General features: G+C 38.7%; 1 protein-coding gene across 8 annotated transcripts; it reads left to right on the top strand.

Annotated features, from left to right (window-relative positions):
- The first annotated feature begins 5 nt into the window (after positions 1 to 5).
- Positions 6 to 27,455, top strand: UBA3 (ubiquitin like modifier activating enzyme 3). Of its 8 annotated transcripts, none has more exons than XM_073351069.2 (18): positions 6 to 384; positions 3,354 to 3,395; positions 6,544 to 6,664; positions 8,484 to 8,564; positions 10,742 to 10,824; positions 12,551 to 12,631; positions 13,884 to 13,927; positions 14,212 to 14,276; positions 20,626 to 20,781; positions 20,905 to 21,007; positions 22,808 to 22,921; positions 23,187 to 23,240; positions 23,722 to 23,758; positions 23,834 to 23,915; positions 25,200 to 25,300; positions 25,437 to 25,500; positions 25,610 to 25,664; positions 26,604 to 27,455. In XM_073351069.2, exons 3-18 carry the CDS (start codon positions 6,545 to 6,547, stop codon positions 26,690 to 26,692), a joined length of 1,329 nt encoding a protein of 442 aa, XP_073207170.2. In that variant the 5' UTR covers positions 6 to 384; positions 3,354 to 3,395; position 6,544; the 3' UTR covers positions 26,693 to 27,455. The 8 variants fall into 8 exon arrangements, with proteins under 8 accessions (XP_073207170.2, XP_073207172.2, XP_073207175.2 ...); XM_073351074.2 differs by lacking the exon at positions 6 to 384 and adding an exon at positions 3,116 to 3,239 and having other exon boundaries at positions 25,581 to 25,664; positions 26,604 to 26,720; XM_073351067.2 differs by lacking the exon at positions 6 to 384 and adding an exon at positions 3,117 to 3,239.
- The last annotated feature ends 199 nt before the right edge of the window (positions 27,456 to 27,654 follow it).

Here is a 27,654-nt window from a genome sequence, read left to right as displayed (position 1 = left end):
GCAGGAGGGGTTTGTTTTCCCTTCTGCACGCCTCCACTTCCTCCGCTCCGCGGATTGCAGGGGGGTGGCTGGCTGGGGCAGCGCGAAGGAGACGCGATGTGGCAAGCACCCGAGAGCGGTCCGTTAAATGCCGCATTTTCGACAAGGAGTCTTCCCCCTCGAGGTCTGGGGTTTGTTTTTGTTTTTTTGTGGAGGTCGCAAAACAGTCTTTCGCGATAATCCCAAATGGGCCTGCGGTTCGGTGGATGAGATCGTAGCAGCTGGGCGAATCTCGTCACAGGCAGAGACGCTCAGTAATTTAATAAAATGACATGAATGAGCCTATTGGAGAATTGTTGCAGGCCTTTTTACTGCTGGTCAAACCCAGGAGAAATCTACAATCAGGTCAGATGATTAAGAGTCTAGGGCTAATTGTGTACATTATTGTACTTACTGAAAATGGGGAGGGAGGAGCATTAGTTTATATATATATATATATATATGTATTAAATTGACACGAAATTTTTACAAAAGGATCAGATAAATACATATAAAGCAAATGTGGAATCATATTAATGTAAGATGTGAAATGCTTATGATGTTTCATAAAATATTTTACATCAGTGCATTTGATGTTTTATAGCACATACAGGCCACTGCCACGTGCTTGTTCCCTTTGTTCAATAAACTGTAACCATCAACATTGAAATTAACATACTATTTTAATGGAAATCACTTCATGAATTCTAAACTATTCGTGTTGCAGAAATGTGTTTGAAGTCAATGTGATTCAAGTAATGATGATGGCTAGTTCCAGCCATCAGTACAGCAGCAAAGGCCGATTCCATCAAATCTTGTTAGGAGAAATAATAAAGCGTGCACTAAGGGCACAACCCACTGTTGCTATGTCATTTACCCCATTGCAAAATGAGGGGAAAATCCATGTATTAAATCAAATAGTAGTGTAAGCAGCTACACAAAATGCAGAGCAGCACTCAATCAATGTAATACTCAGGGAAACTTCAGCAAGAAATACAGATTAATCATTTTGAACGGGGAAGGGTACCTTAGTGTTATCTTGTTCTTTTTGAGCCTAATCCCACTTCCATTCACTTTAAGGGGAGTTGGATCAGGCCTCACTTTAGCCCTGGTTTCAACAAAAATGATGCCTACATTGTGTAGAGGGTGTTCACGAATTCTTATTTTAAATATATTAATGATCTGTGTGTGCTTCTACCTGTCAGGATGTAGTTGTCAAAGGGGTTTGTGCAATGTCGCTCAGTAGTCTTTGAGATTACTTTCCACATATGTTGTGTTTGCAGTCTTTGGACCATCTCATTCCCTCTGCTTTTTGCTTTGGGATGAAAAGAATGGAAAACTTCTCTCCATCACCCTAAATTCTAATGGAGGGAGGTGAACTGCAAAAACATCCTATCATTCCCCACTCCATTTAACCTCACAGAAACCTCCCTAGGCATCAATATCACAAAAACTAATAGGAGTAAGTAACTTGACACACATGAGCAGCTCCTTTGGATACAATGGGACTACTCATATTTGTTATTACTCAATCCATTAGTGTTTATGAGATTGTCCGTACCAGCCTCTGTTCAGGCAGAAGGCCAATTACAGATAACACTGATAAGATAAAACATACATTTCTTCTTCTTCTTCTTCTAGCCTTAGTCCCATCTATATGGGGTTGGCTCTTCAAGTCCTTCTTCATTCCAGTCTGTCTTGAAGCAGTGCTTCATAAACTCCACAGCTAATCAGATCATTTTGTATAACATCCATCCATCTAGTTCTTTTCCAACACTTCTCTTACTTTCCCACTTCTAAATTAATACCGTTTCCCATATATTCTTCCAGTCTTCTTTTCACATGCCCAAACCATCCTGGATTCCTCAGTTTTTCTATAATTGGTACCACCTTCACACTTTCCCTAATAAAAAAAAGAAAAAAACTAAAACAAAAAACATATAAAATACATAAAGAAGATGTGCTGGTCAGATGGCTGTATGATTATTGCTCTGCATTAAATAGGCAAGAGGCGGTTTTGAAATCTGGTTTCTTACTCCATGAGGCTGTAGGAGTTCAAAGTGCAGTGAACACAGATTGTGAATCTCTCAGAGCTTGACAGTGATCCCTCAAGCCTGTATAGAAACGGTAATATGAATTTCAGAGGAAACTCCAGCTTTCATCAGCCTATGCTCTCCGTTGCTGTGACTGTAGGAGTGAGTTATAGACTCTTATACACTGCATTATTGACATAAGGCTGAGTGACAGGGCCTCCTATGCATTGTGGGCATAAATAGTGGCTTTAGGAAATCAGATCATAGACTCATAGACTATCAGGGTTGGAAGGGACCTCAGGAGGTCATCTAGTCCAACCCCCTGCTCAAAGCAGGACCAATCCCCAATTTTTGCCCCAGATCCCTAAATGGCCCCCTCAAGAATTGAACTCACAACCCTGGGTTTAGCAGGCCAATGCTCAAACCACTGAGCTATCCCTCCCCCCAATCAGATCAGAGACCTACCTATGTGTGAAGGGGAATTCTATCGGGCTTACACCTTGTATTATGGAGTGAACTCTGCAGAGGCTTATACCCTTCATTTGGGCAAGGGGGGATGTTTTTTGGAGACCTATGCCCTACAGTTTGGCAATCAAGCGAGATGTGCTGTGGGCTTTTCCCCGGGATGCTGGCTCTGTGATGACCTATAGGGGACTATACCCTGCACTGTGGCTAGAGGGATGAGTTCTATGGGGGCCGATTAAGGTTGTGGAGTCCCTTTGAGCAGTGCGACTCAAAGAGGTGGTCCGCGAGGGACCGGTGCCGGTCCGCGAGCCATTGGCTGCCGGTCCGCGAGCCATCGGCTGCCGGTCTGCGCGCACATTGGGGAAAAAAAATTGCCAGTCCCCCACATCAGATAGCTTGAGAAGCACTGCCTTAGAGAGGGTCCATTCCCTACATTATTGCTGTGGAGCTGAGTTCTACACTAGCCCTCTATTGGAAGCACGTGTCATGCGCGCGCCCTCTCTCCCTCCCTCCACCCCCGAGGAACTACGTCGCCCCGCCGGGTGGGGCGCTCTCTCCTCCCAGCTGCTCTCTATGGTCTTTCCGCCCGCCTTGGCGCTCTAGCTGAGCTGCGCCCATAGAGGCGCTGCGCTGCCGTTGGCCGGCTCGGCCCGAAGGGCCGCGGCGGTTTGGCAGCGGGGCATTGTGGGAAGCAGAGGGAAATATGGCGGATGGCGAGGAGCCGTAAGTAGCTGTGTGTGTGGTCCCCCCTTCCCTCGGGCCTCGGTGGGCCCCGGGCTCCCTCCCCCCGGGCTCGGTAGCGCGAGACTGACCCTTCTTTTATTCTCTCTCTTTTAGGGAGAAGAAAAGAAGGAGGATAGAGGAGCTGCTGGCGGATGGGTTAGTGTGGGGCCGGGCTGCGGGGCCTAGTGCGGTGGTGGGGCCTCGGCGGGGGGGGCAGTGTAGGGCCGGGCTGCTGGGGTAGCGTCAGGCCTGCCTGGGAGGGGGGTAGGGCGGGGCCGGCGGGAGGTTAGTGCGAGGCTGGGGAAAGGGGGGCCGGAGGACGTTGCTACCGGGGGGTGGGGGTTAGTGCGAGGTCAGGTAGGGTGGAGCTGGCGGGTGGGTTAGTGTGGGGCCTGAGGGGGGAGGGGTGGGGCAGTTACTAGCAGGTGGGTTAGGGGGGGGGGGGCGGGTGTCGGGAGTTGGATCCTGGGGCTTTGGGAGCCTGCTGGGCCTGGTGTAGTGAGCTAGGGTTGAGGGGGCTGCAGGCACAGGTTAGCTTCTGTGGACTGGGGTGGGGTGGGGTCGGAGGAAGTGGAGCTATGGGGTGGGAGGAAGCTGCTGTGGGACGGGGCAGCGCGAGGCAGGCTGGCAGGAGGTGGAGCTATGGGACTGGAGGAAGTTGCTATGGGATGGGTTAGTGTGTGCTCCTGGGTGTTAAGGGGTTTGGGCAATGGATTGGAGAAGAGGAATCTCCTGCGGAGAGGGGGTTGGTGCTTGGGGTGCTGGAGGCTTGGCATGAGTATGGCCTGGCAGTGCTGGGAGAGGCGGTGCTGCTGGGCAGAGGCCTGAGGTGGTGGCTGTTTTAGCTGCTGAGAATTAAAGATCCAGGCTACAGAAGAGCTGCCTTGGCTTATTAAAACCCCAGACTCTATGCACCTCCCCTCACTCCCCAAGAAGTAACATGTGGGAACCCTCAAGCTGTATCCTTCCTTCTGCTTGCAACCCTCTCCCTAAAGACCACAGAACAGATGTAGCTACTTAGCCTGGGAGGTAGGCTCACAGGCATTGAATGTGTATGTTTGGGATGGGGTCACAGAGGTTCTTGGGCATATTGGCTGCATGCTGATGACAGGGCCCCTCAGAAGCGTGGAGCTTTGGGAGCTGGGAGGGAGAAGGAAAGAGTGGGACCTGGGACATCATCAGGACTGTGATACAGTGACAGTTAAAATGACATTGAAAATTAAAAATGAGAAATTGAAACAGTTAGTTGAAATACATTCTAAGATCCTTAATCAAAATGTAATTACACAGAGAATTGCTAATGCCATGGTGCTGCAAAAGTGAAGACTTTAAAAATGAATAAAAAACACCTCACTTCAAACAACAGATTTGGCAGGTCTCCAAAGTGTCTAACTCAAAACCAAATCTTACTGCCTACAGTTAACTGTAAATTAAGAACAATATAGTCCTCTTCTCTCTCCCCTCCCCCCATGAAAAAAAGTACAGTTGGATAATGGATACATTTAGATTCTATGTAAAAAGCACAGAAATCAGTTCTTAACACCACCAAGCACGGCTCTACATTTATTTCCAGCAGAACTTTTAAATTACAGTACACAGGATACAGATTAATGTTTGTGGTGCAAATAAAATAAGTTAAAAACATCTATGAGATTTGCATTTCTTTAGTAGCCATGCATGCTAAGAACCAATGTACAACAGGAGGATCCATAGATCCAAGAGTCAGAGAGGGGAGTGTGAATTGTACATACTGCAGAAGAAAGTGAAGCAAGTTTCAATTACAAAAGAGATTTTTGTGCTGTAGTTCTTGTTATTAAGCCCTTCATAAATTAGTAACTGGTGTAACTCCATAGAATTGATAGTTACCCCCCAGGGATATTTCAGCAAACTGTCTAAAAATAGTCAAAATATTGACAGCTTGTGAAATATTCAGACAAATCCAGTTTGAGGGTAGGGTTTTTTTAACACTTTATTTACTACAAGTTTTTGTTCCCAAATTATAGAAAGTCTTTTGCAGGGTTATAGCTTATTTTTAAAAAATGCATCAAATAAAATTATAATGGAGTTAACCCTATTGTCCATGTTTTGAATTTTGAAAAAAGGGTATGCAGTGTCTTGCCACTATAGCTGGTGTTCCCTTTTTTTTGACAAGTGAGGAGGAGGGAGACAAATATATCCTAGCAATTAATGAATTAATCTTATATTGCATGAGAAATATAAAGAACATCTGTAGTAGAAAACAAACTACATATCTTGCATATGTCAAAGTTGGGTGTGCATGCCCAAGACTGGAAAACTATTTTTTAATTTACGCAGCTCTTTCTAACACTGAACAGTAATTATAGAGGCTGAGTTGAACTAAATTTTTTAATGGGACATGCTCTTTCAGGGAAAGATTATTTGTTCCGTGTATGGATTAATTTAAAAGAGATGAGTGATCTTAAATTAAAAGCAATATTGAAGTGAGTAAGCCAGTTCTGAAGTATTCCAAAAAGATATTTTGAGATATAAAATTAAAATTTTAAGGAATTCTTTTACATCATAAAGCAAAAAGAGGCCATAACACATTTTTCCTCCCTTTACAGGTCACTTTTAGTAGTTCATAATTAAATTAATTTTTAAAGAAAATTAACAACACAAATAATTTTATATTGTCTGCCCTGGAATACTCTATGCTTAACTGGCAAATAGGTACAATGAAAGTGGCACCTCGTTAATTGAGAAGAAATTACTTTTATTCAGACAGTTGGCATTTTTGTTAATGTCTTTTTAAAATGCATGGAAGGGAAACTGTTAACACTCCACCCCTGCTAAGTGCTGAGAGCACCTAAGATGCTTATCTGACTCACCTAAGCAGTCTGACATAGAAAAGAAATACAAGAATACATTGACATTCCTGATAGTTCTAAGGAAAAGAGCTGAGAAAAAACTCCTTCAGGCATTCTTTGTACATCAGAAACAAACAACCACCATAAGAGCGCACTCACTTTTTCTTTCCAGATCACCTTTAGCTGATTATAGGTAATTAGCCAGATTATTTTCAAGTGTATATTTGTCTTTGACTTTGGTGTGTAGTTAATAGTATTACTCTGTAGTGTCAAAAACACTCTCTAGCTGCCACAGTCCTGCAAACCTTTACACATGTGCTTAACCAGAACTGGAGTAAAGTTAACAGATGTGGACATGTTTTCAGGATTAGACCATAGTTTGGTTTTCTTTTAGCACAACTGATGGAAAACAAGCTGTAGAGGTATGGCATTTTCTTTACTGATTTTTGCAGCTGAATTTACTATGTTCTGTGCAGAATGGCTGTTGATGGTGGGTGTGGGGACACTGGAGACTGGGAAGGTCGCTGGAACCATGTAAAGAAGTTCCTCGAGCGATCTGGACCATTCACACACCCTGATTTCGAGCCAGGCACTCAAGTGAGAAACGTTTATTTTAAATAAAAATGTTTGTAGTGTTGTGTTGCGAACTAATGTGAACACACATTTATTGGTGTACCATCCAGCAATGCACGATAACTAAAAATGCATGTGTGTGTTTAAAGTGAATCAGTTGAATTGTATGATTTTAGAATAAAATACAGTGTTGTAAATAGACTACTACATTTTCACACTTCTTTGTCAGCTACAAGCTTTCTCGGTAATATATGCATAAATTGTACAGTGCGTGTGGGTTATTTCCTGAAGTTCGAACTGGAAAATAGTAACTTTCTACTGGTTTTAAGTAATTTTGGGTGCAGTAAGAAATTATCTCCCAGATAAACAAGGAATTAAGCTAATCATAAGTAGTCACAGTACAGTTGAACCTCAGAGTTACAAACACCTCGGGAATGAAGGTTGTTCGTAACTCTGAACGAAACGTTCTGGTTCTTTCAAAAGTTTACAGCTGAATATTGACTTAATACAGCTTTGAAACTTTACAATGCAGAAGAAAAAGGCTGCTTTTAGCCATCTTAATTTAAATTAAGCACAGTTTCATTGCCTTGTCAAATCTTTTTTTAAAGTTTCCCTTTATTTTTTTAGTAGTTTATGTTTAACACAGTACTGTACTGTATTTGTGGGTTTTTTTGTTTTTGTTGTCTCTGCTGCTGCCTGATTGAGTACCAAATGAGATGTGTGGTTGACTGGTCAGTTCATAACTCTGGTGTTTGTAATTCCTGAGGTTCTACTGTATTGGGAAGGGAGGAGATTTTTAATGGGAATGAGCAAAACTCAATAAATGAAGGTGGGATAACTATTTGAACTGCTGATATGAGTCTATGTGTCACACTCATATCAATTCTGATATGTATAAGCTAGCCTTGGCAATTACAAAAAATTAAAAAGTAAATAGCAAAATAAGTGAGTACTTTTGATTTATTTTGCTTTTTTCCCCACTAACTTTTGTTCCCTCCTTTCTGTATTGCTCCCACTTTTTTCTTTATGAACAGTTTCCTAGTTCCTTTTCACCTGATCATTTCTCATTGTTTTTCCTACATTGATTTTTCACTTTATAAAAATTCTTATCTCTTACCGCTTTTCTTCCTTTTCCTACTTTCCATTTTATTCTGGATTGTCAGCCTGTGCTTTTGTCGTCCCTATTTTTAATGCACTCTTGCTTTATGTTAAAAAGCAAAACAAAAACTTTTCTCAAGGTGTTCTTTTTAAGAGGTTTTCTGTTTTTCATTTATTTTTGTTTTTCTCTCTCCTTTTTTCAGTGCATTTCACAGTTTATTCTTGTTTGTTATCAAGAATATTTGTTTTATTCCTTTTTATCATTAGTGTACTGTTCCATCAGTTTCCAGTTCAAGATAAATATCTGGTGGAATAGTCCACAGAGAGCAATTACCCAATGCTGCGAGTATTTCACTACCCTTTAGGCCAACAATATTTTCTGTCTCTAGGTTTACTTTCATTTTGTATTGTGTGGCAGCAAACCTTTTCAGCGGGAGAAAGGAACCGTAATATCTTCAAATTAATTATTTTGTGTCTGACAGGGAAGATGGCGGGCACATTGCTTATTTCACAAGCAAAATAAAATAGGAAAAATGAAAGAAATATTGAAATCAGCAGACATCTTTTACTAAAGTTAGTCAAGGTATAAGAATTGTGTGGACCGAACACCTGTTAAAGTCCAAGATCAAAGAAAAGTATTATAGGCGCTTAGAAGTTGTAAGTTAATCGTATGTTTTGTGATGCAATGGGGAAATCTTAGTTTTCTCCTATTCAAAATATTAATATCCTTTTTAATTCTTTACAGCCTCTCGACTTTTTGTTAAACACATGTAAAGTTCTAGTTATTGGAGCAGGAGGATTAGGATGTGAACTCCTGAAAAATCTGGTAATTACTTTGATTTTCCTCTTTGTTTCTTGGAATTCTACTCCTTTCCTCAGGAGATTTTTTTTGCTCTGTCATCTTATTCTTGTGTGCAAATGTTTGCAAGATGGTCGCTTAAGTGTTGTCCTGCCAGTTTCTTTGCTCTGAAAAGCCTCTTTCAGGGATCAGAAGAAGTGCTGTAGTTTCAAGTTAATCTCAAATCAAATTCATGGTAGCAAGTGAAATAGTCAGCTGATACAGAACACTGTTTAAGTATGTTAAATAAATATTGATGGTTCAGTTTAAAATCTAACTTAATTTTCTTTCGACTTTTGGATGAACTTAAAATGACAACTGAGCATCATCCAGTGAAACAAGATGAACATGCAGCACTCAGATATCCACTGTTAAATTCTCACTAGCTACTGCTGCCTAAGAACACATGCTTTTACTTTAAAAAAAATAGATTTTGATTTCTGTTTAATTAGTGCTTTGAATACAGTATTATTTGAGTTAATACATATAATATGGCTTCTTGGTGTTCATTCTTGGATGTCAAATAATAAATGTTTCATATGTGTGAAAATATTGAATATTAATCCTATAAGAAATTGGAGGACAAGGTTCTTCATCAGATTCTTCAGATTTTACCTATTCTGCTTGATGGTTGCTTATTTTTGAGAAGCCATGTTGCAGCCCAGTATCCTTGCTGGTTTATGGGACAGAACTGAAATCTTCTTGGAACCCATAATTATGGCAGGAGGGTTGCTGTCCAGTAACACAAGGCATTTTCTTCCTCTGAGGCAGTGTGCTTGTCTCCATAGCATTTCAATTCTTTTTACTGCAGTTCAGACAAGTCTTCTGTGTGATAGTGTCAGGGCACTATCATTAAACTATTGGATCAGCCCCACAATAATTTTGTAGACATTATTGTGCTGTAGTACCATTCCTCATTACTGAGGATGGGCTGGACTAGCAACAGGATTGGGCAGATCATCAGTGGCAGAGAGATTAAGCCTGCTGAGTTGTGTCAAATAATGAGGTGATTTTGCACTTCTGGTTGTACTTCAGTATTGACTATAAGTTCTTCATGGTTATTGTCAGCTGTGATTTGAGCACAGATATGGAAAGTCCCAGTCTGCATTTATCATAACTCAGAAATGGTTGTTAAAAGTATTTAAAATTGCATTGGCGTTAACTTTCTGCCTGAACATTTCTGAACCATGTAGGCAAGGGATAAATAGATTAAGATAGTTCTGCGGAGTTTACTCTTTTGCAAAGTCTGACCTTATTTAAAAAAATTCTATCCCCTGTGGTTGTGCAGGTACCATTCATACTGTAAATCAGCATATTACCATCTTCCTTGTACTGCAGTAAGATGGGCTAAAACAAAACAACAGCACCTAAGTGTGAATGTCTCCTTCATCTTAAGTGTCCTAAATTCAAAACATAGTTTGACCATTTCTAATGTATTTAACCCAGTTTTTCCAAATACCAGCTTTTGTAATAAGTATTTTAACCAGAAAATGACTGCACATAAATTCAAATTTATTACTTACATAAAATGTATGTAATATGCATTTTAATGTCCAGTCACTGATCACATAAGCATTACAATACTAATATTTCCGACACTTTCTCATCATACTCTTGCAAAACCAATTTTAAAATGAACTGTCCCTAAAGCATGAAGTGTTAGGCTACGTCTACACTGAAGACCTTACAGTGGCACAGTTTTACCGCTGCAGCTGAGCCACTGTAAGGTCTCCCATGTAGCTGCTCTATGCCGATGGAAGACAGCTCTCCTGTCAGGATCGTTAAACCACCCCCAACGAGTGGTGGTAGCTATGTTGGCGCTTCTGTCAGTAAAACTTATATTGGTCAGGGGGTGTGTTTTTTCACACCCCAGACTGACAAAAGTGCTAGTGTAGACGTAGCCTTAGTACTACAGAATACACCGGCTACATCTGTGACATGCACTTTTTTTTAGTTAGTCTAACGTTAGAATGTTTATTGCAGGGAAAAAAAGTCAACCGGTTGCATGTTATTTATGTCCATTTGCCAATCTGTATATGGAGTTGAACACATTTATAGATTCCTTCAGATGCTGGCTTTTTATGAACCCTTTAGCACTTGGAATGTGTTATTGAAGAGCTATAAAGATCTCACTTCCTCTTATAAGCTTCACTTTATTTCCACAGGCATTGTCTGGTTTTAGACAAATCCATGTTATTGACATGGATACGATAGATGTTTCTAATCTGAATAGGCAATTTTTGTTTCGGTAAGTAATATTTTCATCATTTAAATATTCTTAGATTTGAAAGCAAAAGGCATATGTTTAGATTGTGTATCTGTTTAGTCCAGTAGAATGTCATCAACATTGCTAACTAGCTTTTCATATCAAGGGAATGCTTATTCTTAACTAAACCAGAGGCCTGATTCTATACTGCCTTGCACCTTTTTTTGTAGTGTCTTGCACCTATGCAAAGTGAATCTGAAATTCTTACTGTTCTGATTTGGTAGCGTTTTACAGCCAGGTTGAACTCAATTTTCACAGGTTTCAATGGCAAAATAAGATGCAAGACAGAGAGTGGAGATTAGAGTCCCTCATCTCTTAAAAGATGTTGGTTAATATATGCAAGATGATAATTATTGTAAATATTAGCCTCTATAGCAAGCATCTTAATCTTGCCTATTCCCAACTTTGAATGCTTTCTTAAATACCTTATTGCAGGCATGGATAAGCATTGAATACTATTTTAAAAAGTATAAAAGTAATTGTTGGGATTTTTTTGACAGCACACTTCCAAACATCCTCTATACATAAAAGTAAATTATTAGAGCATGTCCTATAGAAAACAGTCTTGAATCGGTTGAGGGAGAGACTAGAGCGTCTAGGTAGGAAAGTCTTCCGTCTCTAATTTCTATGAGGAAATCTGGTGGCTTTCCAAGATTAAAAAATAAGATAAAATCTAATCAATTGTGGTCATAGCTGGCATGGTAGAAAATATAGAAAATGTTAATGCATATAGTGCCTAGGGACTTGCAGTGAGCTTCTCAAATTAACTGTACAATTTGCTGAACAAAGTTCTAATTGAAATATTGTTAGTTGTAGTCTTGATCAATGTCTACATCAAATTAAATGTAACAAGTCAAGTTAGCTTTTCTAAATATCTCAGAACGAAGATCTATCCTCATGTGTTCTGTCTGTTCTAGAGAGCCCAGGTAGGTGAGGTAACATCTTCTATTGGTGAGAGAGACGAGCTTTCAAGCTTACACAGATGTCTTCTTCAGGTCTGGGAAATGTACTCAGACTGCCACAGCTAAATACAAGGTGGAACAGATTGTTTTGCATAAGTAGTGAACACTTCAAGAGACCATTCGAGGTGAAGTTGCCCATTAAGACCCCTCCAGTCATTTTATTAGTTCTGTCCTCAGTTGCTCTTGATGGGAGTTGCATATGACGAATTGAGAGTAGACTTTGACCCCAGACTTCTGGTTTAATACCTTCTTAAATTTTAAATTGAAATCAAATTAGGTATTGTTAAACAGCATACAAAAAGGAGTTTTCTATTGGGTACAAGTATGGTGCCTTTCTTTTTTAATTAAACAGAATAAAGCTGTTAACAAGTAATACATAGGCATCAGTGAATTGATTGATACTTAAGATAATGGAATAAGTAATACTATAGAAGAATTTATACATATTAAAGTATTAGCTTCACAAATACCACTTTCCTGCCTAATAAAATAAAATATCCACCAGATTTTCAAATATTTTGTATCAGCAGCTGTTATGAAGATCTTTAAATGTGTTTAGTCTTATGTCTGAAGGTTATAAGTAAAAACCATTTAACAAATGACAGGAATACTCCTTAATAGTATCTGTTACTAGATTCTCCTACAGTAATATTTCATCTTGTGTAAATCATTTGTAAGATGTGAATTCTCAAAGGTTAATGATTGCTATTAGAATCAGAATTTTAAAAGCACTTTTTTTTTTTCAGACCCAAAGATGTTGGACGACCTAAAGCAGAGGTTGCAGCAGAATTTCTAAACAACCGAATTCCTAATTGTGCTGTTGTACCGTATCCTTTCAGAGAAGTAATAGCCATTGAAGTTAATTGTGTTTTTAAGATTGCTGTACTTGGTCAGGCTTTTTAATTTTAAAGACTCTAACTTCACTTCTTTTCATTTGTTCAAAAAATAACTTACTATTTGGACTGATGGCTTAAGTTCTTTCCCACTGTGGCATTAGTTTGTAGAACAGCAGAAGTGTACATGGGCATCGAAGTAGTTTTTGGTGTATGTATTGTGTTATTCCTTACAGTATGTAGTAAGAATCTGTGATAAATATAAACGTCTTCATCAGCTAGAATGAAATATGTTTGAAAAATGTAAAAGGAGCATGGCCAGCATGGAACCTCCTGGGCCTACCAGTTATTTATAGATAGATAGCCATATGTGTTGTGGTTACACCTTCTGTAGTTATATCCTTCTGCATTCTGGTCAGCATGCGTAAAGGGACACACCTCTACCCACCACTCAGTTTCTTCCGATTGAAAGTTGAAACTTGGCAGAATCCATTGTTACTCCCACTGGCCCCCTTTTTGGAAAGCTTAATGTTTTTATTTATTATTATAGTTTTATTATTATTAAGGTAGTTGAGGCTTTTCTGTGTTGCTGTGGACTTTTTTAGACTATGGCTGCTCTTGGCATTGTGACCAGCACTGCACTAGCATTGACTCTTGGACCTAAAGTGATGTCATCTCTGGTGTCCAGCCTGTCTCTTTGTGCCACCCTTTTATTCACCAGTCTGATTTGTCTCGTACAGACTCTTGTCTCCTCCTCTTTTTATATTCTTGTTTGGTTTTCAACAGGGAATTCTCCCCTGCTACCCTTTTCATGTATCCCTTACTGTGGTAGGACTGATCCTGGGGTCAGGGGACTCCCAGTTCAACTTCACTGGTGTCTGAGGTCTGCTCCAGGTTCCCTTTCTTTCACAGCTCTTCTACGCAGTTAAGCTCAGACCATGCTCCTCATCGCCTTCAGAGTAATATGAGAGTGAAGGGACTAGACAGCACTCTCCAGAGGGGCTACTATTGTTGTCTTCATAGCCGACGATTTCATAGTCCAAACTTCAGTCCAAAAAATTTCCAGGCATTGTGAGGCTTCTGATCACTACTTTAATATAAATATTAATAAAGTGCTATATAAAATGATATTGATACATCATTGGATCTTTTGATTTACTGATTTTGTATTTGTTAATCTAGATTTGGTTATAATACTATAAAAGTACTAATTACCATAATATTCCTTTACTGCATATACATTCAGTCATTTTAAAAAAATTCAGGATATGGATGAAACTTTCTATCGACGTAAGTAGCATTTGCAAGTATACAAATTCTCCACATGTGCTTTGGGAAAGCACTGTAGTTGTTGATGGTTGCCATTTTTTGGTTGAGTCAGTTGTGTTCACTTTTTATTGTTTCTTTCAAGTGAGCAGAAAATACTATTCACTAAAAGCCAGAACTTCTAAGTGAAACTTTCATATAAACTACATAGCACAGTTAAGTTAACTTCATTCCTGTTGTGTGAATAAAATATATTGATTATTTAAAGGAAAACACATTGAAATTTTAAATAAAATTTTTTCTTCTAGAATTTCATATTATTGTATGTGGTCTGGACTCTATAATTGCAAGAAGATGGATAAATGGCATGCTGGTAAAGACTTTATTTTAATCTTTCTAAAGTTCATCATTATCATTTGAGTATAGATAGTGAAATTTAAACAGCTTTATGCAACATATAGCAGTAGTATGGAACAAATGGTGTTAAAAGAGAATTGTGAAACTGGTTAAGATAATAGTAAAGATGTACATTTTCCGTTATATTTCATATTTGAGTATATTTTTATTTTGATGTAAGATGTTAAACCTCTAACTCCTTGTGGATCATGATGAAATGTATACCATTTTATTACATTTTGTGAAAAATGTCAGTTTACCTGTAAACTATGAATGGATTTTAATGCCACTAAAACCAGCTCATCCTTTTTTCTTGAGTGTCTTACATGTCATGAGTTCCAGTTCCTGCTGGACAGCTATCTGCATCACAAAATCCACAAGTGTAATTGGCACTAGTTTGGTCCTTTTTTTGCATTCTGAAGGGCCATGGATTAAATGAGCATAGAGACTTAGCTCTCTCTTTTCATACCTAGAACTGGTCCATCAAGGCCAGCGTTGAGATACAGTGACTGGCAGCACGGAGAAGTTTTCCTTGCTGCTGCCTGTGCTAATGTGCTCTGTGAATAAACAACTCTGTCTTCCGGGCTGTCAATCCAACACCTTCAGTGATCATTACATTTACTTCAAAACAAATAAGTAAAAGCAGGATCTAATTTTAAATTAATATAAATAAGGGAATTCAGGTTAAACTGTTTTTCCATTACTACTCACCACTTTATTCCTTGGTGTTGGTGTTTATTCATTGCCTCAGTGGGATGAATTAAAGGTAGGGATGCCTCTGTTTCTTTGAATTTTCTTGCTCCTGTGAGTTTTTTGTATTTATCTTGTATTACTTTGGATTTTATTCTTAAATTCTTTAAAAAAAAAAAAACCACCAAAAACCTTCTGACACTTTATTTCAGGGACTATGCACTTAATAGTACATGAGTGAGACAACTGTGATTTTTTTCAATGGCTTTCTAGTGGTACCAGGTAAAAATAATATATTAAGGGCACATCCTGCTCTTTGTAAACATGAGTAATCACAGAAGTTGTGTACAACAAGCAGGATTTGGTCCCCAAAAGCTAATTCTTTGTTAGTATGGGACTTCCTTGAGTTAAGATAATGCCTTTGAGGCAGCAAGGTCTAGTGGACTTGAGCATGGGACTGGGAACCAAGGTTGCCTAAATTTCAGTCCTGCCTCTACCACTGACTTGTGTAACATTTTGATAACTCACTTAACCTCTCCAGACCTCAGAACAAATTATGGCACTTGGCATATGCATAACAGTATGTCTGCAGCCACACCCCATAGAATTTAGCAAGCTATCCCGTATGAGTCTAATTGCACCATCTCCAGTATATTGTATGAGCCTTTAACAGCACCATTTCATTACCTGTGTAAACCTGAGATGTTTACAGCTGCACTAGTTTATCAGTCCTCCCAACACAATTCCACAGTGCTCTTGCTCATCCTTCAGTGATCTCTCTAGACCAGGGGTCCTTGGCATTTATGTCCCATGCTGAGTGCATACCATGGCAATCCTACATGAAGTTTTATACCTGTATATAATGCTCTACATTCACCTGCCATAACAAAACATGTACCTTGTAATCATTCACTTCTGTGCAATCACTATGTTCTTGAATTAGCTATCTTCTGCATTTGGTTTGGAAATTCCTTCAGCAACAGTTGCCCTATGATTGTGCGGCTTGCTGGTCTGAGCCAAATGTGTTAGGGCTGCTCTCGATATCTGGAGTGATGAGGGGATCCATTCTGAGCTGATTCTCATTCCAGGGCACTTTTGTTTATGCCACATGTCATAGCATCTGGTCAAGCTTAGAATAAGGCATAATGCAAAGCAGTACTTTAGGATAAAATTAAGAGCGTGAAAATGTCGTTCATTTGGATCCAGAACAACACACGAATGTCTCTCGAAGGAAGGCAAACCTTTCCCTGTCTACAACATGTTAAAACATAGTCTTGGGCCCAAGGCATTCACTGAGCCTCCCATGTCATTGGACAACGGAGCAGCATCTGGTGGGGCAGGAGAAGTGAATTGATAAGCGGAAATTGGATTGGCAGGTCATGAACCTGGACTTTGTGGATCTGCTGTTGTAGATCCCAGCTAAGTGTTGGAATAGAGGAAGGAGCAGACTCTCCAGGTAAGGTGTAGTTTATTTATAACAACTGTATGCTTGAGTTGAGAGAAATGTGGTCCATATGTTAGTGATTCATCGCTGCTGTTGTGTGAATGGATGCTGCGGCCATTAAGGCTGGAAGTCTTCACTCTTTCCACATCTATGGGGAGCAAGTGAGAATAGTATTGAGCCCCTCCTACGAGTGCTGTTTGGCCAAAAGACCGATATTTTTCTTCCCTTTCTCCCCCCAAAATATGATGGCGCATGCTGCCCTTCACAGTTCCCTCGCCCCACCATCATTCTTGTAGCCAGATCCTGCCTTTGCCAGAACCCTCTTTTTGCTCTTTCTGCTGGTAGAAAGACAAGTTTGTTGAGGTAATAACTTTTATTGGACCAAGTATTTGGTTTAATAAGATATTACCTCACCTACGTTGTCTCCCTAATATCCTGGGACCAACAACTCCACCTTATGTTGTCATACTGCATAGAAGTTCCAGTGATCCCAGGCTTCCCCTTGAGTACTGTGCCCCGTATAATAGCACTAAAATAGCATGAAAAAGATATTAAAAAGTGAAAGTTTCAAACACCCATTGATGGTATTAAAGCCAAATCCACTTACTCTATCTTGTAGCTAGTAGACATCATGACCTGAGTGGATCAGTCCAATCTCTGTCCAATAGGACCAGATTATGTAACTAATGCTGATAACTGTTTGTTTTAGCTACAGTCTTTCTCCAATCTCTGGGTGTTAGAGTAGTGAAATACTCGGTTGTTCGCTCCTGTAGCTCAGCAATGAGATTGTTAGCAAACTGGCCTTTCATGACTCCTCCCTAAACCAGGGTCTTGGCACTTATAATCAACTTGAAAAACTAATCCACATTTTATTGAGGTAACCTAGGAACTTTAATTTCAGGATATACAGAACCACAGTGTTCACCAGTGGATTTAACAGTAAATGTGTGTAAGACCCCATGCTAAATTGAACACCTCCTTATTCTCCTCACAAAAGTGGCAAAAGTTACCTCTATTCTTGAAAAAAGGACACTTACTTCAAATTTTAGTTCTCCCTATTTTAGTGGTGGGCAGCTGCCAGTGAGACAGATTAAGAGAAATTAAATATCCCTGTTAACCCTTCTGCTTTTCATTTCTTTTTCAAAAGTCGCTATTAGAAAGCGGAGGAGACAGCATACATTAGCAAGAACAAAGGAGTGTAATGTTAAGATCAGCTCAACAACCGTTACAAGAAGAAATCAAGGATTGATAGCTTCCCTAAGTTACAGAGGGAGCCTGATTGCTGGAGCCCAAGAAGAGGAGATGGCAGAAGAAGTGAGCTTGACAAATTTAGCTGTTTATTGAGAACAACTTAGAATGTGGAAATCTGACAGTGTAGGAGGAGAAGGATCAGAGACTGCAAAACTATATGGAACACGAAAAGGAAATAAACTGGCTGGAAATAGAGCAACATTCCATGGCAATGTAGCAGATGATGGGGAATAGGGTGAGCCTTTTTAAAAAACGAATGCCTGACATTCTCAGCCCGACCGTGTCTACCACCAGGCTTGTTCCAGCAGATACCCCTCTAGCAGTGATGCTTCATGAGTGTTCCCGCTGCCCTGGAATACTACTCTGTTACGCACTTCCTGGCTTGCCTTCCAGCAGGACAGCGGAGACAGCCTAGACCTCAGCCAATTTCCAGCATCACTATCTGTAGTTCTACTACCTGCCCACTTTCTTCTTCCCACCCCTTATTTGTTATTTTGATCTCTGACTTTGGGCACTGTGCAAACACACGGTGGTTGTCTTTGCCCTTGCACGTGTTCGTTTTTTTATAGTTGAATAAAACTTGTTTTAAAATACATATTGTGTGAGATTTTGTTTCATGTACAAGTGATTTAGTGGACTTATATCCCCTCTCAAGTTCACCATCGAAAAGCATTGATTAACTGTTACTAGTGTAAGAAGTAAATTGACTGTGATTATAACTATCGGCATTGTCATTCCCATTTGCTTCACTTGCAGAATACTAGCAGAGGGCATCCCTACTATTAGCATGTTGCTTACTGGCAGCTTTGTGATGTCCTTAACCAAAGCATCTGGGTCTGGCTGATGAAATGCCAAATCTGCATTTGCCTGTTCTATCCACTCACTAGTGAACATTTCCTGTTTGCTTTCATAAATGCAAAATAAGTGAGCAAATGACCTATTCAGTAGAAGTGTAATGTCTCTTCAGGAGGTGTCTCCATCTTGCTGTACGGCTGCAGCCGTTCTGGCTTTGCTGAACCAAGTAGTTGAAGTAACACCTGTCACTATGTAGTAATCAAGGTAAGCTTTCATAAGCTAGCCACGCTCTCCCCCGGGATCACAATTGGGGCAGACACAATTTTTGTCTATGGCGTAGGGCGAAGAGACTGCATTTTTGTATGTTCCCGAGCAGTCTAGAATTCTTGAAAATTAGCTCAATCATGTACTTTGTCAGGCCAGCCTAACGCTGAACAGTATGTTTGTATGATCCACCATGAGGTCAGTAGCTTTTTTCACTCAATATCCTCTTACGTTGCTTGAATGGACACAGAATGGTGCCATCTATAGCTCTAATGCAGTTAGTGGAAAGCTATCTCAAGAAATTTAATTTTGGGGACATTTTATGTTGATCAAATTCCCCAGTAAAACTTATCTTTGTGATACACCCCTCCAGCACAAAGGCCCCCTTTTATGGACTTTCCAAATCCCACATGTGTCTCAGTGAGCAGTGGTTGCCCACAGTTGCCAACTTTCACAAGGAAAGTGGATTTCTCTTTGAGTGGATTGGAACTTGTGTGTTGGTATGAGGTCCTGTGAGAGAGAGAGAGAGACACACACACAGACAGTCTCCTTCATTAGAGATGTTCTAGCCACTGTTCCTCATCGCTGGTTTTTTGCACAACCCTGTTTCACAAGTGATTGGACATATCATGGTCCAAAAATATTTCTCAGTCAATAAAAGATGGCAGCCACCTGAGCTAGGCATGAATGTGGATGCAACGTCCTGAGAAAGCCAAGGATTCTTGCTCAAATGTCTGAAACTGATTTTTCCAGGAGCAGAATGTAATATAGCATTACGAATACCACTCCAGAAAATGTCCATGTTGTCTGAGAGGATACCGAGGTTATATATGTGATCCTTGCATGTATTTCACGGCTTCAGCAGGATCCTTGAATAGATGCTGGACATTGTACTGTTGATGGATGTTTGGCTTGTGGGGAGTTTGAAAATAGGGAGCGTAACAACAGCTAGTCAATTGATGAAATTGCATTATGTGGATTTGCAATGTATTCTTCTAGATGTCTGCAATATAGACTTTTAAGCAGAGTGTGGTTCCTTGTAAACAAAGGTGACAAAACTAGAACTGTTGTAGGTGAAAGCCTGTTTGTGTTCATAGTTGTAGCCCTTTTCTTGCTTAAAAAGGCCTGTGATTGTACGGATCTTGACAGTAACGGAGGAAATTCAGTGTGTGGGCAGACTATACCTACTTTATCAAAGCAGATTCAGTTGTGAACACACACTGAACTCTCTCAGAAACAAACAATACTAGAAATGTTTAGCTGTTATGTTTAACCTTGAAATGGCTCGGTTACCTACCATACATAAGCTTTCTATGTCTGTTTCCTCATCTGTACAATAGGGTGATAAATTATGTACCTACCTCCACATATGTTTTGGGAGGCTGGGCTGGATGATGTTTGTATTGCGCTTTGCAGATGTAAAGTGCTAAGTATTTAGGCATACTACAGTTTATGGGACTTATAAGGAAGGAATCTTGGTCTGCATATTCCATTGATGTCTGTACAGTATACAGTTACGTGCTATGAAATAGTTATATCTAAGCCTAAATAACAGGCTAGTTTGTATTTTGGTCAGATACAATGGTGGGTGCCTTTTTTTTTTTTTTTTTTTTTTTTTAAATTTCTGCAGGTTTAATAATGTTGCTGTTCTACTTGACTGTAGGAACAACATTCCATGAGAAATGAATTTGAGGTTTAAGTCTTAAGTATCTAATGACAAATATAAAAGTGGGAGGATGTATAGATTATTATTATTACAACACTGAATATTTCTTAGCATGTCATGTTGTGTTATATCTTTAAGTAATAGATGATTTAGAAGGCACTCTTTGGATCTGGTATAATTTTTTATGCAACTTGTGCAAACTTGTAATTTTAACAGATGTCATTTTTAAACTATGAAGATGGCATGCTAGATCCAAGTTCCATCATACCCTTGATAGATGGAGGAACAGAAGGTTTTAAAGGAAACGCTCGTGTGATTATTCCTGGAATGACAGCTTGTATTGAATGCACACTTGAACTTTATCCACCTCAGGTAACTAAAAGCATTGATATTTTTTTCCCCTGTGTGTTCAGTTTCTGCCACTTATCCCTTCTCCTTCCTCTCCTCTCCTGCACAGAATATATGTTAAATCATTTTATGATCTTTCCTCATCAGATCAATTTTCCCATGTGTACTATTGCATCTATGCCCAGGCTGCCAGAACATTGTATTGAATATGTCAGGATATTGCAGTGGCCCAAGGAACATCCTTTTGGAGGTAATCAGTACACTGCATTTTATTTTATTTTTTAAATCAGTGATTTAAAATGTGACTATTAAATGATCAAAACACTTACAGCAAAGTAAGAGGTGTAAAATCATACTTCGATTCAGTGAACAGTTTGTTTTAATTTTGCACTTTACCTTACCAACAACCACTGGCCAAACTTCACTCTTGGATTAAAATCCTACGTGTCAGTTTTCAGCCTGAAGCAAATATTTTACAACTGCATTAGAAAGAAAACAATAGACTGATCATGTTGAATAAACAGTTATTGATCTCTTGTTCATCACATGTTGCTTATTTTCTTTTTTACTAATCCATCAGCAGAAAAAAGAACAGATGTGATTGTTAGAAGCCAATAATGAAACTGTCTGTTACTAATGTAAATACACAGATGTATAATTTCAGACTGAATTTGTCATGTGAATGGTTCCATTGAGAAATGCCCCTTTATTATGCTGAATAATTGATACAGTATTGATTCACGTGATGGTAGCTTATGGTTTTCACTGCTTATTACAGTAATAGTAAATTTAGTCTATGACAGTGGTTTACTGACTTTGAATGGTTATTTAGATTCTTTGAGTTTAATACTATATCACTGTCAAAGTATCTCATAATTTTTAAAACTGGCATTAATTTGCCATTAATAATAAACCCTTGAAAGCTTAAATATTTTTGCCGAACTTTTGTTTCCCTTGTGTATACCTATAAATTTGCTGCTGCATTTGATTATGATTGCTTATATTTGCATGCTTCTTGTGGGGAGGGGGAAGTATTGAGACTTTCAGGGGGGTTGAAGAGAGATGCAAATCTTGCAAAGTCCATGTAATTATTTAATAAAAAAAGTAGTTCTAATATTTGGTCTACTAATCTTCACATTGCCCTTAAAAATATTATATGGTCTCAACTCTTGAGAACATGCAGGGTTTTTTTTCCCTCCAGCAACAAAACTGTACATTTAAAGTTAAAGTTACACTTAAAAATTAATACTGGGGAGTATGAAAATGCACACTTAAGGTTAGTTAACATTAACTCTACCCCCTGGCCACTATCCACAGAATAAACAAAAATCAGACAATCTTATCTTCATGTAATGCCCATCATTGAGAAGCAATCTAATGCAACTACCCGATGTTTGTTAATAGACTGATTATCATACCTTTTCTCTTTTAAGCTAAACGGTAGGTATTTCTAGCTTAATAATGTTTTAATCCTGGGAGTTTCCTTTAGAGGTTTAAAAAGGCATTGAGCAAATCTCAAATATTAAACTCTCCAGAACTTGTTAGCTTTGGAGGAATGCCCCCACTTCTCCCCAGCCCAAGATACGGTCTACTGGCAATTCCCCTGGAGGAAATTGGCCATATAGAATGGACTGAATTGGAGAGATTTCTCTCCAGGCCAGTAAATGGATTCTTTATCCTCCCCAGACCAGATCCACCTTCCCACATAAGTTTTTTCCGCTTACTGTTCACTCCAGCCCTCCCTGTTCTATTCTTCCCCCACCCCACAATGTAGTTCCCTGCCCATGACTCCCCTATGCACCGTGTCATGGCCATCCATGTCATGACCTTGCAGATTTTATAAATTATGCATCAGGGCTCATAAAATATATGGAAATTAGTTTTAATAACTAAATTGTTTTGCCAACACCACCTCCAAGACCGTGCTAATTCTCACCAAGACTAGTGGATTAAAACAAACTTTAGAATTTGTAGACAAAAAAAGTAATGTTGACGAAGAGCCATTATGAATTTAGATAAATTTGTCTGTATATCTTTAATTTTCCTGTAGAGAGTGTTCCTTTGGATGGAGATGACCCTGATCATATACAATGGATTTACCAACAGTCTTTAGAAAGAGCATCTCAATTCAGTATTAAGGGTGTTACATACAGACTTACTCAAGGTAAGAGAGTGCAGCAGTTGGCATTTCGGTGAGTGTGTGTGGACAGTAACCTCTTGCAAATGGCAACAATAAATACCAAGAAAAATACCAAGGTACTTCAACAGCGTTTAGATACTACAGTGATGGGCGCTATAGGAAAAGGTGTAAAGTGACTTAGCATAGAATGTGCTGCAGTCAAAACAAGCACAAATTTTGGGTAACATAGCCCTTTATATGGGGAAACTGTTTTGGAAAAGGCTTAATGCTGTATGTTTTGTCTTTGCAGGGGTTGTTAAGCGGATCATTCCAGCTGTGGCTTCTACAAATGCCGTCATTGCAGGTACAGTAATGCTGAAAGGAAAAGCTTTGGCTTTCATTAGAAGGTTCCCAGGCATCTGAGTACAAGTTTCCTTCACTTTGCCCTTCTATTAGGGGTAATGAGCTTCTTCATGAGGCCGCAGTTGAAGACTGGCGGGTGAGAGTGGGTCACGTAGGCGTTTTCTAGTTAGCTAATTTTTCGGTTTTTTATACCATTTTCTCTACATGGCTGCTACACATGATCTTGCATAATTCTGAGTACTTTGTGACTTGAGAGTAAGCAAAAGTTTTGGAGGTTGCACTGCTACCTCAAAAATGTAAAGATAAAAAGTACATTGTAGATCTCCAAGACGGTCTCAGATGAGTACTAAGTCCACCACATATTAGTGTATAGTACTACCAGTTAAATCTCTGAGAAACCTTTCGATCTGTAGGCATTTTGATTGTGTGTTTGGATATATTTTGAGATTGAGAACAAAGCAACTGTTTTTTTCCTTTTCCAGCTGTATGCGCCACTGAAGTTTTTAAAATAGCCACAAGGTAATTTGTTGTTTTTTAATATAAATATTTTTAACAAACTTACTTGTATAAACATTAACACATTTCTCATTGCAGTGCATACATTCCTCTTAATAACTACTTGGTGTTCAATGATGTAGATGGATTATACACATATACATTTGAAGCTGAAAGAAAGGTTAGTACTATTACAGAAGAACCTCTTGGGCTGGCTGGGTTGTTTCCTGATTTTTATAGCACCTGTTGCAATTGCAGCTACTTACTTGCTGAACTTAAAATTCAGTGTCTGTTCCCCACCACTGTAGTATCTAAATATCTCCGAAATATTTAGAAATAGAAGTAACAATACGTCTAACTTCTTTCCCATGGAGGAGTAGCCTGATGAGTGTACAGGATATTTTTGGGGGGAGGATTGGCCTAGTAGGCAGTGATGTGCTAGATTCACAGAGATCAGGGAGACTATTCAGCTTTCAAGGGGAGTAAATTAAGGTCAGTTGTTGCTGATCTGGGGGTACATCAGATATCTGGGATATGGCAACTAGACAACTAGGTACTAGACAACCCTGGGCACTGTGCTGTTACTATGGGAAGAAATCTTTCCATTGGTTCTCCAGATTCTCAGTGATCAGCAGTGTTACTCTGCTGGGGCCAAGCAGTCCAGCAACAACTGCATTAGAAAGAGGACTATTTGATAGTTGGGGTAGGCCTGGGATCCACCTATCACATCAAATTACCAATAACCATCATATAATAAATACAAAATACTGATGCCTTATTTAAGAAATATTTATATCTGTTGAGTCAAAACTTCTCAATGGCTGGGGGAAGAAGTTCCACATGCAGGAAGGATTCTCCACCAGCTATTTGTGTTGGCATTGTTGCTGCATCCAGTGTTTAAAGTTGCAATCCCTGTCTAGAAAGGTGAGCCAGGTGACTAAATCCCTAACTCTGGCAATTGCTTTTGCTAATATAGCTGGAGGAAAACAGTAGCTGAGCCTGGAAAGCAGGATCAAGGAAATATTAACCCTCTGACCTCAAGAATCATAATTCACAGAACAAAGTACATAGCCTTAAGGACACAACAGCAACTGTTGGCATTAAGAGGTTAGGACAACATAGTTAATTCAGTAACATACAGGATTAACCCTAAACTTTAAACCAAACAAAATACAGATTGATTGCACCTTTTTATATAGATTGTTGTATGTTAGTGACTAACAACCTGATTCAGAGCCCTTTGAAGTTGATGGAAAGGTTCCCATTGATTTCACGGAGTATTGGATTGGGTACTTAATCTTCACAGAAGTATTAATTTTGCTAGTTCCACGCATTTATAAATTTTGCAAATAATTGTAATAGCGAAGATCTACATTTTGAATAATTACTGATACTGATATAAGTATATTTGAAAAAGTCTATTAGTATAAGCTTGATTACTACACTTTTTTTTTTTTTTTGGTAGGAGAATTGTCCTGCCTGCAGCCAGCTCCCTCAAAATATAGAGTTTCCTCCATCAGCTAAACTGCAGGAGGTCTTGGATTATTTGACAAATAATGCTTCGTTGTAAGTGTGCAACTATTTTGATTTCTTTGATTTAGTTTTTAGAAATTTGAAGTTTGCAGCATGTTAAAATTAGATTTTTTCAAACTGCATTTTATCCTGAAAGCTCTCATATTTTACTTTCATGTTTTGCATACAGGCAAATGAAATCTCCAGCAATCACAGCAACTGTGTATGGAGGGAATAAAACACTGTATTTACAGGTGATCAGTATCTGCTTGCTTTTGCTTAGTTAACTCATTTTCATTTAAGTTTGGCTTGATTTAATTTAAAAAAAAAAAAGTTTTATTTATTTATTTATTTATTTTGCAGACGGTAGCTTCAATTGAAGAACGAACAAGGCCAAATCTTTCTAAGACACTGAAAGGTATTGCCTAATTGAGTCACACAGAACATCAAGACATACATATACATCAGAGATATGATAACTCATGAGTTTTAGTGCTGTTTTGTTTAACGCCTCTGTATAACATATTGCATGTTTTGCAATAATAGCACTTTAAGCAACAAATCTTTAAAATTATATATAAATTAAATAAAATTAGTATGTGACTAATTTTAGAGAGCTAGGTTTGTATCTGACAAAGTCATTTTAAAATATGTGCAAATATGCAGATTGCTGGATTGTCATAAAACTAATGGATTTGATTTTTTATCTGGGATTATTATTCCCCATTCCTCTCCCCTAATGGTTAAATTGGGATTTTTTTGAAGGAGGAACTGTAGGGATTACCTACCACAGAACAGGATTTTCGATGCAGTTAGCTGTCTGCTTCCATAGAAAGAAAAACCAAATTGCAGAAGACGGAGGGAGTAGAGAATTTTTCTCAGTTATCCTCTCCTTACATCCCCTCCACTCTTCCTGTTCTGCTGATATTCATTTTCTGTTCTCTTCTAATTCACTATAAACCTATAAGAGGGTAATAACCCACCTCCTCACTCACTAATTCCTGCAGTAGAGTTTGGTTAACCCCTTTTCATACAGTCAGGCTTGTCCTTAAAATTACTTTGGGGATGAACATTAACTCCTTTAATAGCATTCATTATTTGGGCAGATGTCATTAGAAAAAATATTTGAGTCAGCAAAGGATGCTGTGAAACCTACTTTTTCTTTGTTCTTGACAAATATCTTCTGCTAGTCATCTTTTTGGTTGAATTAACACTGAGGTTATTATAGCTAATGAATTACATATAACTGAATTCTGATAGTTTTGTTTAAGCCTTTGTAGAACTGTAACTCTGTTTGTTTGTTTTTTTATTAAGCATAGATCTATTGCATACAACTTTCTTTTTTTTCCTATTTCAGAGCTGGGGCTCGTGGATGGTCAGGAACTTGCAGTTGCTGATGTAACTACACCACAGACTATGCTGTTCAAGCTTCATTTTACTACTTAATTTAAGCCTCATTAATCTGCACATACAGTGAGAGAATTCTGCACACCATGTAAAACATGTTGTGCTCTATGTGGATGTTCAGAGTAACCTAAAATGTCTCTTTTAAGTACTAGCCTTGCTGGAAGTTAGATTATCCCAGGTGAATCACTCTTATTTTAGAACTGTCCTTAGAAGCCAATATTTGGTGGATGGTATTTGTATAAATACTCCTTAATGTACAGAACTTGATGTACAGTGATGATTTTTTTCGGTTTATGTGTTGATATTGTTAAATAATGCCAACACTCCTTCCTACACTTGGACATTTTATGGTGGTCAAAGGAGTTGTTCTCTGCTTGCGTTTGAACACCCACATCTACAAAAGAATATCCTTTAAGGAGAACCATGATGATTTTAAATTAAATTTTAGAACCCATATACATTTGCTGAATCTTATATTAAAACCTGTGGGCAGTAGAGTAAAATAAGCATTGTATGTTTCCTCCTTTATTTAATACTCATTTTTATTGACCTGCTAAACGGATATTAAGTATTGCAGAGAGTTAATTCAATTTGTTTACAAAATATGGAAAGACAATGTAATTATATTAAATGAACATCTGTGCATGAAAACAAAGTATTTTTCATGTTTATATTTGCAGTGGATTAGCGGTTACTATGCACAATAGTTCAGTTAAAAGTCCACTGATGTTCAGGATTGGTGAGTTATGTTTGGTTATCATTGATGCTCTCAAGGTATTTATTAATAAAAATATAAAGATAACTTGTTCTGCAGTATGTCAATGGGAATTCAGGACAATATGTGACCATAAGTAAGAGAGGTAAAAACATAAGATGATGGGGTATCACTTAGTCAATTAAAAGAGCTGTTTCTGTTACCATAATGGGTACAAAAGGTGAGAGAGTGAGTCATTTGTGCACAAATTAACTCAAATGGATCTGAAATCTGCTATTTTATTTGA

Source organism: Lepidochelys kempii, chromosome 7 (genome assembly GCF_965140285.1).
Source record: "Lepidochelys kempii isolate rLepKem1 chromosome 7, rLepKem1.hap1, whole genome shotgun sequence".
Taxonomy (NCBI): Eukaryota; Metazoa; Chordata; order Testudines; family Cheloniidae; genus Lepidochelys; species Lepidochelys kempii.
This window is presented reverse-complemented; position numbering and strand designations above follow the sequence as displayed.